At 39.5% G+C, this 16,542-nt stretch overlaps 1 protein-coding gene across 1 annotated transcript in view; it reads right to left on the reverse strand.

Moving 5' to 3' along the window:
* Positions 1-16,542, reverse strand: part of COL5A2 (collagen type V alpha 2 chain) — a 96,557-nt gene that overhangs the window by 43,930 nt on the left and 36,085 nt on the right. Inside the window, exons 2-4 of the mRNA XM_088167773.1 lie at positions 3,336-3,560; positions 1,928-1,941; positions 585-617 (exon numbers count right to left, since the gene is read on the reverse strand). Of these exons, the coding sequence (XP_088023899.1) occupies positions 585-617; positions 1,928-1,941; positions 3,336-3,560 (272 nt within the window). The remainder of the gene's footprint in view (positions 1-584; positions 618-1,927; positions 1,942-3,335; positions 3,561-16,542) is intronic.

Here is a 16,542-nt window from a genome sequence, read left to right on the forward strand (position 1 = left end):
ATTAAAGTCACCACGCTGCGTATGTGACTACAGAAAATCAGGTACTGAAAAGCAAATAGCAAGGCAGGGCATTAAAGCACCAAGCAAGTTAAAAGGCTCTTTAGGGAAAGGGGGAGGAAAATGTAGTAAATATGATTTCCACTGGTTATCTTTTTCCAGTTTGGAGTCTTTTTATTAGTGATGTGAGAAAAAAATCTTGGAAGTATCACTGCTCCTCTAAAAAAAGATTTAATAAATAATTGAATTACAATGATTTAGGCTCAACTTATTGATTATTTAAATCTGTCTTCACATTAGAAAAGAATAAATACATAATGAAATTATATTTCACCCCTTTCTAGATACTAATTTACTATTACACTTATACAAAAATCTAACCATAAAAATAAAGATTTAGTTCTTCTGCCATAAAACTTACAGGAATTTCTAGTGCTACCTATGTGAAACAGCATACTTAATTCCACTCCTTTCATTCCTAGGCTGTACGGTTTTGTTGTATTTACTTCATTACTGCAATTCTGCTTTAAAGCACTAATATGTGCACTTCTAGTGTGTGCTGATGGATGAGGAAAATATTGACTTACAGGTGGCACTATTCCAGGTTCTCCTTTTTGTCCCTGTAGGAAAAAGATACCAAGACATCAGATGCCAGAAAAGAAGTGCAAGTGCAATTAACAGTACCAGTTTCACCAATACTATCCCTGTGACTGTGACAAAAAGCAAGGCTTCCTTAAAAATACAGCAAGACTAAATTAAAGTACCTGTGACAAATAATCCCTATTATTTTAATGCCTATGGACACTGATTAAATGAAGGGTATAAATTAACGTTATCCTCTAGCTGCATAACATACTGTCTGAAATATGAATTAAACTAAAAAAAAAATATAACTTTTCTGTTAGAACTGCGAGAAAGTGTTAGAAAATACATTGGAGTTCTGTTGTTGGATGACTTGATTCATGTGAAATACAGAGCCTAGAGCAGTATTTAGATTCCATTTCTTCAAGATGCTAAATTAAAATATGTATCATCAAATCCATGGATATAGAAATTCATCTGCAGCCTAGGGACAGAAGACAGTGATATTGCATAGCTTCAGAGTGAAGGACAACAGCACTTGACAATTGACTTTTCTTTGAGCTGAATGTGTTGACAATGATTGTATGTTACATCAAATAACTGGGTTTAGACCTACCGGTGGTAATTGTTTTTTTAAGGAAAAAAAGAGGACTTTGCAAAGACAAAAAAAATCCTGCCTTGCTTATCAAGTAATAAATAATAAGGTGGGTGCAGTCTATTTATTTCTATAAACTACCTCTGCATAGAGAGCACTTAGTTTTGGTGAGTGCATGTACTCGATCATCTAAAAGTTATTTCAATTATTTCTTGCAGTTGCTTACTATCTTAGAAGCCTATTTATGGGAATGCCTTAATTTCTTCTGTGAGAACAGGTCTCCCCTTTGTTTAATCGCACACAATGAGAGAAGCTGCCCACAGAACCGTGGCTCTGGGCAAGGACACGATTCCAGTGCTGCCTCCTGCCCACTGGGCAGCTCAGCCTCAGCACAAAAACCAGCTGCAAGCTTTAACAGTTCAGCATCTACTGACAGAACGGCCCCTTCCTCCCTCAGCCTGTGGCACTGCTAGAGGTGACACACCCAAACTACCCCAACTGGAATTCCTTTGATGTAGACAGCAGGGATTTTCAGCCAGGGGATTCTCTATATTAAGATCAGGATTTCTGCCGGCATCCCAACGTTTTTTTTCCTGTGCACTGCAACCTCCCTTCCAACCAAGGAAGGCCAAGAGAAAGAGCTACGTGTTTTTAACAGGGATTATGTATATTTTTTGTGACAGGGTTCAAGGAGGTGCATGGGAATCTTTTAACAGTAGTAATACATTCTAAAAAAAGTAAAGAAAATCTTACCTTTCTTCCTCTACCTATGAGAAAGGACAAAAGAAGAAAAGAGAAGAAATTAGTGGCTTTACTCTGAGAGACAATACAGTAAGAGTTGAGTGGAGGTGTTGCAGCTAGAGCCATCCCTGATCCTAAACGCAGAAGGGATGGTGCATTGCCTATAGGGAGCTGGGGGAGTTCCCAGGGACACACAACACTCCCTGGTTCAGGTGTGAGGAATCACAACACTGTGCAAAAAAGTCCTCTGATTCTCAGCCTTTTCCCTCATTGCACAGAATAACAAAAAACACTTTGGGAAAGCAGAGTGTCTTGTGGGGGAGTGTCAGATGCTGGCCTAACGACTGACAGGAGGTCAAGGGAACCTTTATTACTGACTGCAACAGTCACTGTTGATGGATCCACAACATATTACATGGTATTTTTCAGAAGACAGAACTCACAGAGAAGTTTTGACCTTTTCTTTTTTATAAAGCACCTGCACTGCCATGGGCATGCATTCAGTCATATAGCCACATTCATGCCCACAAAATCCTTCAGAAGAATATTTTATAAATACCTCGAATTACAGTAAGAAATTTGGGAATGTATTCCTACTGCTTTTTTATTTGCTGGTTGTACCCTGCTGATGTTGGCACAATGCCTCCCAAAACTGAGCACCACCTATTTATTAATGCTCACCACATCTTGCTTCACTGCTTAATTACACAAGTCCCTGCTTTGGTCTTTATCACTACTTTGTTTAATATTAAGCTTATTAACAGCAATTGTATCTCCTGAAGAAATTAATTATTATACATTGAATGTAGCTCTAATCATTTAATACAAAGTATTATGTAGCTTTAATTGCAAGGTAAAAAATTTTCTTTTAGGAAAATTGAAGGGAGACTCCTTTATCCAAGTCCCTCCAGGAAGAAGAACTGGACATAATCTTTAAGGTATATAACACAAAAGATGCAAATAGAGAGTCAATAATAATTCACACTTCTTTTATATCACAAAAAAGGAAAACATTTTAAATTAACTCAGTTTACATTTATTAGAGGGTCCCTGAACTGAGCACTTGAAAGAATGCACTTATCATATATAGTTATATATATTTACCTTCATATGTTTATTATATATATTTATCTTTCAGGTGAACCACAAAAAGAAGACAGATTTCAACCTCCTCAAAATATCAAGACAGATTCAGACCAATCTTTTAGCTGTAAAGCCATTTGGGCTTATATCAGACTCACAGTCTAAAGCAAACTGTTTAGAGTCAGCTATGGGGCAGCCCAAGAGGGATGGTAACTGCCAAGAATCTACAATTTTCAGACTTAAATTTTCACCATGAAAATAGCATTGGGAACTTCAATCTCACAAGCTTCCTAGTTCTTTGGGCTGTCTCTCCTTCCAAACTAGAAAAGGCTCTTACCAATGGTGGGGTCAAAATCCCGTGGGGTGTGGGGACACACAGGACAGCACTCTCCCGGGGGCACCTGGGGGTTCTCACACTCCAGCAGATCCTGACACAGGATTTCATCGCAAAGAATGGCTCCGTTGTCACAGACACAGATTTGGCACGGTGAGGGCTTCCAAATATCCCTGTTCAGGTACATCTGTCCATTCTGAGTGCAGGCCATTTCTTCACCATCTTCTCCTGGGACAGAGGAGAAAACATACAACACATTTTCCAACCATGAAATCAAAGGAATGGGACCGGACAAGGAAGGAGCACATCTGGAGATGAGAAGCAGCATTGCATACACAGAAAAAACAGTGCACCAGCATAGCTAAATCTGATGTTAAGGACTTTTAAGAGATGTGTATTTCTTATTTTACCACCTTGTTTCTTGGTCAGAAAGAAGTAAAATAGAGTCAAGCAATTTCCTCACAGTATCAAAGAAACTTTGCCTCATGAATCTTCGGATGTCATTCTGCTCAGTGGATGTCATTCTGCTCCTCCTCTGCCCGGAGGAGCTTCTGCCAGTTCCCTGCTCTGTGTAAGTACTGAGCACACTATTGGAGAGCTCTGACTGGGGACAAGAACTTGTCACTTCTGTCTGGAACAGCACAAGCTTCCTGCTGGCCTGCCTGGCCAGGTGGGGCTGGGTTCAACAGACCGGGCAGCAGTTGAAAGAAAGAAGAACACCCCGTTTATTGGGTGAGGTTTATATATTGGTGTGGGGGAATATCAGCACAGAGAACCAAATCTTCCAAAGAAGACAGCCAGTCTCTGTCCAGAGGCAACAGCAGCACCCACTGCAGTGGTGCTTGCAGCAGTGTCTCCTCACATGATTTATGTTCAGTTTTTATAACCCAGCTGGTTGTGGCCCCACATGATTAACCCAACACATACACAATACTGCCATGGGTATATCTTAATTACATGCAAAATGCCCCTTACATATTTTAACCATATATGAAAGACCATCCTTTATCACTATTTATACAGGACCAGTATGGACTGACTATATGCACACATCCTCTCTATGTACTTATTCACACAATCACACTTACATTGGTACTGTTTTACCATATATAAGTCTTTGCCTTTGTTTTCTTCCTACTTTGTAGTCAAACACACTGGATATGTTTGGATTTTTTTTTAAATCATGAGGTGAGTATATCTCACTATCTTCTCCTAAAATTAAAATACGTCAGAGAAAATAAAGTAGAAAGTTTTGCTTGTATATCCAACATTTCACAGAATACCCTAGCAGCAAGAAAAGATTTTTCATTTTGTCCTAGTGAATATTTCATCCCCTAAAGGAGCAAGCAGCTGCAAAACTAAAGAACCATCTCGAGGCTGTCCCTAGACCATGTGTCACAACTTGCAAACCAAGAATCCCAGTGCCAAGACACTGTCTGAGTCACATACAGCAAAGCTGTCACTCACAGTCCAAAAGTTATTCTCCTGGCCCCTGAGATGCTGCAGAGAAGACCAATCTTATGTGGGTGGGAGCTCCATCTGACCACAGAAATCCCTCCTATCAAAAATATCTTTGGTATTGCACAATCCAGTTAAAACCACTACTGAAAATTCCCAAACAGGTCTAATTTGTAACTGATAAAAGACTGGGAGTAGGGTCAATTACATACACAGGACACATCGCCCTAATCAAAGATCATAACCATTGTTTGTTTAAGCAAACCTGTTACTAGTGCAAAAATTAACAGCTCTAAGGACAAAGACAATTTCACTCTTCTATACATTTCTGTCCTAATTTAAACCAGATGTAAACAGAACATTACAAAGTAATAAATATGAGCAGATTTGGAATTTCAGCTTTGTGCCTCATCTCAAGCCCAGTTACTCCATCAATGTCAAAGCTTGAAGAAAGGGAGCAGATGTGTCATTAACTGTTGCCTGCCATCACTAACAGCTTTCTAACACAAGCTCAAATTGAAATTTTCACCAGGTCAGCTTCTCTTCAATCGCTTTATTACACCAACAGACAAAATGACTCAAAGAAGTGCTGCAGAAGCTCGGGAGGAAATGTTTTCAGTGTGAAGTAAAGACATCAACCAAGTGTGCTGTACAGTCCATTTATGACACTGTGAGAATCATTTTCCAAACTGCAGATCGTATTTTGGAAACCACTCTTCTCACTTCTCCCTTGTGAGCATGACATAATGCACTGTCTGACATATTTAGCCTTTTCCCCCCAGATGTCTGGCATATGGTCTATGTCTTCTTTAACATATCACCCACAGAACTCATTGTGCTGTTCAAAAGAGCATCAGTTTGCATAAATGAAATTTCGAAGTTATTGAGCCCAAAGTCAGCATTCTGTCATAACTTCAAACAAACCACATAGCAACTGCTTTGGCAAATCAGAGCTGAGCCAGATGGTGACTAGCTTCTGCCTGGGTCCCGCTCAGCAGCTGGGAAAGAGGCAGACAAAGGCTGGGGGAAAAGCACATACCAATTCCTGAAAGCTACTAAGAGGTCTGCTTCCCAATCAAATTGCAGATACGATGGCAATTTGAAAAAAAAAAAAAAAACAAAACCACCCACAAAAACAAAGCACAACAGTATATCTTTTGATTACATGCAGTGTTCCTAGTTTTTCTTTCTGCTGGGACTGCACTACACTGAAAGAATAACCTGGAAAGGGCAGCTGTTTCAAAGCCAACTCATTTCACAAGAACATTTTGACATTCTATTCCCAGGCCTGAACTGCAGGCATGTTATCCAGCTACACCCAGAGTGGCAAAGGCAGCAAAGGAAATCATTCTACCATTTCCACTCTGGCTTGGAAATTTGCAGTTTTGTTCTAATTACAGAGACCAAGTCACAAATTCTTTATAGATCACGTGGTCTTTCTACCTCTACAGCTGTAACATAAGGTGCTGAGTGGCTTGAAAAGCAGCTTTGGAAATTTTTAATGAGGCAAAAGGATCTGCTAGGCCATTAACCAATTCCTTTCTTACCAACAAAAAAGTACAACTCTAGCTGGTATTGGACCTGAGCAAAGAACTGACAGGATTCAAACCCACCGAGTTTCAAAGCAGACTGCAAATATAAAGGGCAAGGTAGGAGAGATACCCAATGATACATTTAAGGACTCATTCATCCATGAGCTTACACAGCAACCAGCGTTCAGAAGGAGGATTTCAATGCAAAGCACAGTAAGTAAAGTGCAATTCTTTTCTGCTATATATTGATGTGTTGGAGTATGATTTTACTTTAAAGAACTGATTTATCAGCAGTCAAACCATCGGTTGCAGCTAATTTACTGGATCCTCAGACACAGAGACTACGCATCAGCAGCTTGGAAATAAAATCACACCAGGCACTGACATACCCAGGCCCAGTTTGGTGCCACCACCGAAGACATATGATTACTGGGAGGGGAGGGAGGGGACAGAGCACCCAACATGTCATCCCAGCCACTAGATGGCTGTCAGTGTCCGTCAGTCACCACGAGCAGGTGTCAAAGTTTGTGCACAGACCAGGTGTGCAAGGTCTCCTCTGCTCTGGGCTGCTTGTGCCAAGCTTGTTTTCATTACAAGTACATCTCCCTCAAGGTTAATTCTCAAGCCAACAGCAGGACAAGGGATTGAAAAGACAGCACATGAAATCATTTCCATTTTTCACCGCATCATTTTGAAAGCGACATCTGGAAATTTACTGCTGCTTCATTTGCTGTTTAAAGTTACTTAGTTCACATTATTGTGCCCATATTGCTTTCACTGGTTCCTGGTTCTCATCTTACACATGGAAAGGGAAAGTAAGGCCTGGAAACGGTACCAGGCAGAACAAATAGAGAGAAGAAAGAGGGAAAATGACACCACAAAAATGTGCACCATAAAAAGTAGAATTAGTGAACCACCACTACACTACCTCGGCTGAGGTGATGGCAGGTATATGAAGGACAGGAATATATATTTCAGTGACCTACTTGAAGAAAATAAATGGCCCAAGCAAAACCTGCCTATATGAGTGTTTTCTGCAGACATAAAGAGCATTGAGTCATAGATGAAATGACAAGGAAAAGGATCTGGCATCAAAGCAGCTCCATTTCATCACATTTTTACTGGTCCTACCAAATGTGCTAATTAAAGGATCTAGAGACTGACAGACCTACCGTGGTAGAGAACACAGTCTAACAATAGCAAAAAAGATGATGACTGGTACTGAAAGCAGTCTGCCAGTTTTAGGCTTTTTTCTGCCAGGAGGGGCTTCTTGATGCATAGTGTAACCAAAGTCCAATTCTTTTGCATTGTTTAACATAAAAAGACTGGAACAGAAGGGGTATGGTTATTTAATGAAAAAGGATTGGAAATAAAACAGCTTGCACAGGGGTCTTCTCATCCTCTCTTTGTCATCCTCACGCTAGTTTGTGAAAGGCATAGGGAAATATAAGATTACACAGATACAGTGGTTTTAAAGTTTAAAAATCTAGAAAATGAAAAGCTGAGTTTTGAGATATAATTACACAAGTTAATCCTGCTGACTCACAAAGCAGAGGTGAAGAAGCAAATGAAACTAAAAGATGATACATGCTAACAACCATTCTGCAGGTGTACTGTTGTCTATCTGTATAGACTGCCAAGACAGGGACAAGAGAAGCTTGGTGTTAATAATGTTTGCCTGTCAGCCTGCTGTAACAATAATTCAGGGCTTGATCCAGATCCCATTAAGTATGTGGGAAAGCCCCTTCTCATTTACTCCAATAAGAATCAGATTGCTTGTTTTGTTTATATTTCTTTTTTTTTTTAGTAGTAATAAAGTACTATCTTTCATAATACTAATATATATAATTTATAATACTAATATCTATAATATATAAAATTACTGTGACTTGCAAATTATAATGCAAACACCAATTATTCTAAAAATCAGATAGCTTTCTGGAGTGCTGACAAATACGAAACCTATTTTTCATTTGTTGCACAGAAACAATTCTTGTTAATAATGATTAAAAGAGAGAATTCACATAAGTACTTTACAGTTACATACAGGAAGATGAACCGGGAATACTTTACTAATAAAAGCCTGAACTGATGCACAATTTTGCCAATTTTGTGCACATAAGCATTTAGTAAGAGAAGTGAGTTCCAAGTTACTGCTCCATCTTCCTTGTAAAAAAGTAGATAAGAACAACATCCTTGTATTATACTTACTGGAATGTACACAGCCACAAAGTTTAAAACATAAACCTGTACAAAACCAGATTGCACCAGAACTTTTTCTATAAAAATAAGTGGGAGGGTTAATCCATCCTCCAGAGTTCCTGCTTAAAAAAAATCCTAGGGGATAATTTGCAAAATTGACAATTAATAACCTTTTTAACAGCATTCCACAGAATAAAAGGTGTTGAATGCTTTAAAGTCCAAGTGAGTTTCAATGTGATTGAGAAGATCAACTCTCTAGACAAGGAGCTGTAAGCCTTCAGAAGTAGAAAAGTTCCAGGGTATTCTCTTAAATTATGTAGATAATTTTAAAACATGTATTTTCAGCTGGAAAATTACAGGGTCAATTGCTTTTCCTGCAGAGGCCACAAATTCCATTAAGTATGAATAAATACTGTGAAGCATCGAGGTACATGTCAGCTCCCAAGAAGAGACTGAATTAACTGTTGAAATTGCTGTGACCATCAATGAAGCCCTCCTAAATGCCATATACTGCATCTGGCCACTTGCTTCTGGCTGCCACTAAGGGCAGAGAGTTCACCAGCCAAGAAAACCCAGCCTCCAAGCTCTAAACAGCAGTCCAGAGGCAGAAAGCAACAGCAGAATATACCCTGACTTAGGAGAAGAAATAATCTCTCAGGTAAAGGGCTCTCTTAGCGTGACCTGGCAGCTGGGCTTTGTTTCTTCCAGAAAATTGTGCTTAAATATATAAATCTGTTTTCCACTCAGCATTGTGATTTCAAATTTGACTGAATGGGGGAAACTGAATAGGGAAAAAACTATGCTTAGGATACTGTTAAAAACCTCCAAATTAATTGTAAATCAATATCTGAAGTATGCAGCTGCTTCTGCACTTACTCAGCTGGAATCAATGCTACCCTACAAGTGGTTTGGGGGCCCCTATTTCCCCTTTTTCTCACAGGTCCATGAATTTATGTCTCCATCAGGGCAAATAGATGTTTTGCTTGCCTTTTTATGGGTAAGTTTCATTTCCAACATAGAACAATCAAGAACAATGTTTTTATTTCAAGATCTAACACATGCTGAATACAAAGGCAGAAAATACTGGGATCCCTTCCAGTAAAAAGGCTTTCTCTCGCCGGTCCCACAGCACTGTCCAATGTTTATTACACTGTTCAATTCCCTAAAAACAAATCATGGTGTTGTATCTGCATCTTAACCTCACTGGTCCTGAGTTGCTGAAGAAGACTCAACCCTTGTATATACTCCAGACAAGGCAGGAAACTGTGCAGAAGCAATTTATTTGAACCTTGCTCAAAGTTTAGTCAGACTGGTCCTTTCCTCTTGGTTATCCCAGTCTTGGATGTGTCTATTTCAAAAGCACTCAGTTAAAATAATGAGTTATCCCATGACCAAGGTTAGATGTAAACATGCTTAACTTTCTTTTTCTCTGTTTTTACTTCAGTTCATAAGTAGGCTGGCTGGACACATTGCTGGGTGCCTGCAGGAGAACAGGGTGAAGGAGGGAGTTGAAGAGCCTGACGTGCCAGCAGTGCTTATATAAATACTCTCAGACGACCACATTCAAGCCTCCGGCATACAGTGGGAAATAAAATTACTTCCAAATGTCCACGGCTGCACAGACACTGTCATGGGGAGGCATTCAGGGCATGCCTGAGAAAACACTATTGCAGATTTCAGTAGTTGGAGCACATCAGTCAAAAGCTGGTCAGTAGCAGGGTCCCTGGTCTCTGCTGGAGCCACAAATGCTCTGCTTGGACTTTGTCGTGCAAGGTAGTTAAAGTCAGTTCAGCTACTCCTGACTCAGTGCAGAAAAAGCCTAAACAAAGTGCTTATCATGGGCAATTATTGTGTTTTATTATCTCAAAAGAGGCTTGAGGCAACAGAGATCATTCAGTTTTATAAGCAAAATGTTGGAGCACATTCTTGACTAAGGGATGACATTTTTAAGAGGAATCTCTTCATTTGCATGAAGATGGGCTGGTCCCAGAGAAACTTCAGATTCTTTTGGTGGGGAGTTCACAAAGAGAATACACAGCAAACACGTTTCAGGCAGTGGAGGCAGGGCCTGGGCTTGGCACTGCTGAACACACAAGTTCAGTAATGCAGGCATTGTCTTTAAAATTAAAACAAAAGTAAACCTGCAATTAGCACACTGCCTAAAATATAAGAGGTTGAAACCTTCTGAAAGCAAACACATCTCAACAGTGGAAATTCTGCCCAACATGCTGCTACTGGAAATTAAAGTCAATGTGATCAGGACATAATGAACTGCACATAATATTTCTAAACTTAAGTCTAAAATAGTAAGATTACAGTAAAAATGTAGTATTATTCCACGGTCTATTTTGGCTCCCTTTCTGGAATCCATACATGTTTGGGTTTGGTCTTTCCAAAAGCCAGACTTGGACTGCTGTGAATTAGTAAAAATAATGCATTTTGGCTGTGAAGAAAATTCTTTCAGCTACTTCCTGTGTCATTATCAGTGAGACACAATTTCCACTCACAGCCCATTTGGAATCCTCTAGTAAATCTAGGGACAATTCACAAGAAACCACCCTGGCTGTCCAGACAGCCAGAAACCTATGGCCCAAAGGAGCAAGCCATTCAGGGTAAGACTGCACTGTGTCAGCCAGGTTCTGAAATAACCAGCTCTTGATGTTCCCAGCACTGATCTCTAAGGAATGTCACCATGATCTAGCCACCAGCTGGACTGAGAATTGCCAACCATTACTCTGTGAACTCAGTAGTGTCACCAGGTCTTCATTTACCTTGTTATCCCATACTGAGTTCAATCCCATACTGAGCACTTCATAAATTTGTCTATGGATGCTATGGGAGATGGTGTTTAAACACCATTTTGTTTTGCTGAAACAAAAGTAAACAGTGGTGTCACTTGTGCACCAAGCCAACCAATTCAATGAGAAGGGGAAAATGCATTAAATAAATAGCTCCCAACTCTGTACCCATCTTCTCTGTACCAGTCTTCTCTGTACTCATCTATTCCAAATCTTACAAGTTCCACTGTTCCAGTTTCACATATGCTCTAATATTCAGAGCCTAACTGGTAAAAGAGAAATGCACTGCAAAATAACTGGTTTGCCTTCCTTGTTTAGCAGGATTTTGCTCTTTTGAAGTCAAACAAAATGCATATGGATGTATTTTATTATATCTAAGAGAAACACTTGCTGCTGCCCAAACACCCTCATTCTTTGAAGCCATACACATCAAAGTTCAACAGAAACCTATCATTACATGCTGCCTTTTCCACAAAGCTATTCTACATTGTGGTTTGCCAAGTGGACTCCTGTCATCCCCTAAGTGCATCCTTGCTGGTTAATATCACCCTCTTTTTCAACTAAAAATAAAGATTTGTAATTAGCAAGAAAGCTCAATTCCATAATTAAAAATCCTTGCATTCCGACAGGCTCAGCATTTCAAACTGAAGTGAAAACTGCCCAGTGTTTGGGTGGAGTAGGAAGGTATTGCTGGAAAGCTGTACTCATAATATGCTGTTTGTACAGCAAAGCCATTCATTTGCTGATATTCTGGGCCTCTAAGAAATTAAAAAGGAAGAATGGTAAGCAAACAAATCTGCAAAAGCTTCAGGAACAAGCCTCTTGTTTCTTTTCTGCCACCATTACCTTTACCACAGTTGAGACAGCTCAGTCAGCAGCTTCTGGTTCCAAGTTGACATGGAACAGACTTTGGCAGCCCCCAGGGCACCGTGGCTGCTTTCTGCACAGCATCAGGGAGCAAAGTTCTAAAGGGGCAGCCTAGTTTCCAAGTGTAATCCTGAAGATAATCACACACATGTACATGAGGAAGAGACAGGGATTTAGATGTGTGCCCAAGAGAGAGCTAAACTTATTTATTACTTACAGATATAGGAGCAATAAGCAGTTTCCTCCTTTCAGTGTGTAAAACAAATAATATTAGTAAGTAACGTGTGAGTAGAGCTCAGCTCATTTCAATAAAGGTTTGGGATGAAAAAAATCCTTAAGACTGAATAAAAAGCAAGACAATTAACATTGCTCAGGAATTTTTCTACAATGTGAGTTGTTGGGTTTTTGAGGGTTTTTTTCATTGGAAAGCATTTCATTACTGAAATACCAAGGACGGTCCTTTTATTAGCTACAGTACTTGAAAACATTTTCTTTATTCTCAGGATGTTTGAAATCACCTATTTCAGTCAAAAAACCCACTGAGATTTGCTACAGGGAATCTCACACCAATAAAAGTCCTGTAAAAAAATCCAAGTCAAGCTGTGGAAAAGTGTTTTCATTGAGCTGACCCAATTCCATCTTTTTCATCATTTCTGAGTCATGAGACCTTTTCAAGGTTGCCCCAATTCATCCAGGCTGGCAAGGGAAAACTCTATTATTTAAGAGCAGCTTCCCCTCTAGCACAGGCTGGTGATTGTACAATGCAACAAGGATGACTTCAGGTAGACTCATATTTGCAGACCAGGGTACTTTAAATCCCACTGGAAGACAACAGAGCTAGGTCAAGGTGAAGAACATTCTCACTCCATTTTCAGAATGCTGCATAACTACATTACATTTAAGAAGGACTTTTAAGCAAAACTCACGTTCTTATTTTGCCTTGATGCAACAGTGGAAAAAGGCAATATTAACTTCGTAAGAAAAATCACATTAAAAAGAACTGCAGGTATCTTTTCCACCTGGAGACTCAGTTACTGTATGATGCACTGGAATAAAGTTACATATTTTTATTTCCCTTTAATTTTTAACTTGTCGTTGGTACTGTCCCAATTCTTAGTCCATACAAATGTTTAAAAAAAGAAAATAAAAAAAAAAAAGGTCAGCAAAGAAGACATACTCTCCACCCTGTCATTTAGATGCATAGCAGTGATAAATGGATACATACCAGCCATGACTTTGCTCTGCTGCAGGATTATGGTTTCTGGGACAGAGGAAATGAAAGGCTTTTCTGCAGGCTCTCCTGCTCCTAATCGTTAGATATCGTTCCATACTTCAGGGAGGAAGCATTATGAACTTTGTCAGGCAAATAATCCATACTAAAAAGTTTGGAATGAATTAAAATTCAAGCAGGGATGCCTAGTTTAAAACAAACCAGCCGTCATCACCTCCAGCTACTGTTTGCTTTGAACTTAATCTACTTAGTATTTCCCTTACTTCCTCCTTTCAAAACTACTTCATCATTTTTCAGATCTTTTTAATTTTACCCTACTATTGTTTCTTTGATATGAGCCTTTAAAAGCCCAAGGAGGCCGTATCCAAGTTACAATAACATTTTTTCCCAAAGCAAAGCACTCTGAATACTGACATCTTGATGCACCACTTATCTCCCAGAGCAGAGCTAGAAGCTGAAATTAGGTTCATGTAAATGCATAAAATAAAAGGACAAAATAAAGAATTTCTATAAAAGAATGGAAATCTGTGTGTGGTTGAGAGAAGCATCCATGTTTGAAGGATGCAACTCAAACATTAGGCTCGAGATCACTTCTAGGGAGCAATCCAGGGTATGTGGGCACTTTAGTGTGATTATGCCCCATTGTTGGTATCAAAACTTGGCCTTCACTGCACTCAGTAACCAGTCTAAACAACACAGGAAACCCTGACATAAAACTGGGCTCTAATATGACCAGACTTCGGGCTCTGAAGTGGAAATCACCAGCTGGAAGCCAGGAATCCTGCACAACACCTTTGACTCAGTTAAACAGTCAGTGTCTTAGTTTAGCCACCTCGAAACTTACATGATAGTAAGTAAAACAAATATATATTTTTTCCTTAGATAAAAGATTTCAAAGAAAGAATTTGGCACAAACTCAGCTGAAAAGCAGCTTTTTTTTTTTTACTTAAGTCTTCAGTGCCATTAAATGATAAACCTTTGGGGACAGAGCCCATGGCATCAAAAGACACTTATTAATATCAGTGGACTTTAATCCCATGTAAAGTATTATCATGTTATGTTTAGAGGCATTGAAATTTCATGATGCATCACATCAACTCACTATCTTTCAGCATAGTTATTTTTTTCCTCTCTAATGCAGTGGATCATTAGAAGTGATTATCTGTGGCACAAGAAATGCATCTCAAATTGCATCTTTAACACAGCATTTAAGACTGCAACACAAACAACAAATAACAGCCCAATCATTTGCTTGACCCTTACAGTTCAGGACTTTCATAAAAGACATAAAGGTTCACTTTAGAGCCCTGTGGGCTCTATGTGAACAGAGAATTATTGCTGGCTTTGCATTAAAACAATACACTGTGACTGAAACAGCAGTTTGGCATACAAACATAATGCAAGCCCATTCACCAAATCTCTGCAGCATTTTCGAATCCCTCCCTGGGGAAGTTCAAATAATGTTTTGCTTGGTTCAGATAAACTCCAGCTTATCAAGTTCACCAGAGTCCTCAAAGGTCTTATTTTTCCTCAAAAGTGCCCTCATTTCCTATCTTTTTAAGTTCCTACATATTTTCATTTTCTGAACCATAAAACCCTTCCACTTCAACTTTTCCATTCAAGCCCCAAATTCTTTCTTTTAAACCTTTTCTCTAAGGAAAAACCATATATTTGCTTTACTTCACCACCTCACACATCTGAGTGTTGCACCAAGAAGACATCTTAACACAATTCCCCGTTCAAGAACTGCTCGACAAGACTTTTCAAGTGTCAGTAATTCTGTAGCAAGAAGTAAACCACAGCACCTTAAACGGAGAATCATTTGACTGTTTTTTACTGTGAATTTAGAACTATGAATCCAGTTCAGCAAAGTACTGAACATGTTGGAATACACTCTAGGTAACAGCAAATACCAATGCTTGTTATCATCAAAGGACAGAAGTGAGATCATTATCTTGGTTTTTCAAAGCCTGTAAGATATTTATGTTCAACTCCTTTAAGAGTTGGCTTTATTGCCTGGGTCACTACTTGCATTTGTATGTAAAACTAGACTGGAACATCTCTGCAAATTAAGGTGTTTTCTTCTACCTGGTACTGCAATTCAATTAATCAGGTGAGGATGCTATACTTCAGACTTAACAGAGCTTTTAAAATAAATCTGATCTTTTAGCTCCTTCAGAACTTTACAATCACCAAAGGCACCACCAAAACTACTCATTTTTCTTGAAGAAAAAGGCTGGAAATATTATGTTGCATTCACAGGTGATGTGAAGAGTCAGCTCTGAGAAATCTGTCAGGAGACTGAGCCTTCTCCAGGTAAGGCCAGCTAAAGATTTTGACTGTCACTCCCTTGATCAGGAACTGTGCTTCACATAGATACCTACCTACTGGACAATTCCCAAAGGATTAGAAATAGCTGGCATCTATCCACAAAGCGCACTAGAGCTTTGTGACAATTTCCAGAATGCAGTATCCTAAAGCTAGATTTATTTACACTAGTGAAGAAATGCAATATTGCCAATGCCCTGCCTCACTAATTCCTTCTCCCCTGGTGGTGTGGGCTAACACAGCCTCATGCAGCTACTGCCAACAATCTTTTCTGCAAATAAGGTTAAATATGTCATCACTAGATTATTTTGTATTATCACTAATCCTATCAAGTTGGTAGGCTTGGAATCAAATGCATGAAAGGGTTGTTACAATGAAACGAAGTTTCTCAACTAGAATGCACTTCAGGACTTAAGAAGTGACAATTTCAGCCCACTAAAGAGGCACACCAGTGCTCAAGACAGAGCATTCTGAGAGAGGAGTGGAGCTACAACACAGGAGAGAGACACAACTGATGAGCAGGAACACCAAGGTAAGAGATGAGCCAGACTGTATGGTACCTGCAGTGAGACAGAGCTCTGTGACTCATCCAGGCACAATTGCCTCACCTGTGTGCCACACACAGACCTCCCAAACACTCCATGAACAGCCAGGACTCCAAAACAGCTTTTCACCACCTTCAAGTCCAATGTAACTCCTGCCTGAAAGACAGCTGTGATCCAAAAGCGAGCTGCTGACGCACCAATGAACATCTCCTTGGCAGAGGGATTTCTGCCCAGCTGCTTTCAAAACTT

This window comes from Sturnus vulgaris, chromosome 7, assembly GCF_052056855.1.
Source record: "Sturnus vulgaris isolate bStuVul1 chromosome 7, bStuVul1.hap1, whole genome shotgun sequence".
Lineage (NCBI taxonomy): Eukaryota > Metazoa > Chordata > Aves > Passeriformes > Sturnidae > Sturnus > Sturnus vulgaris.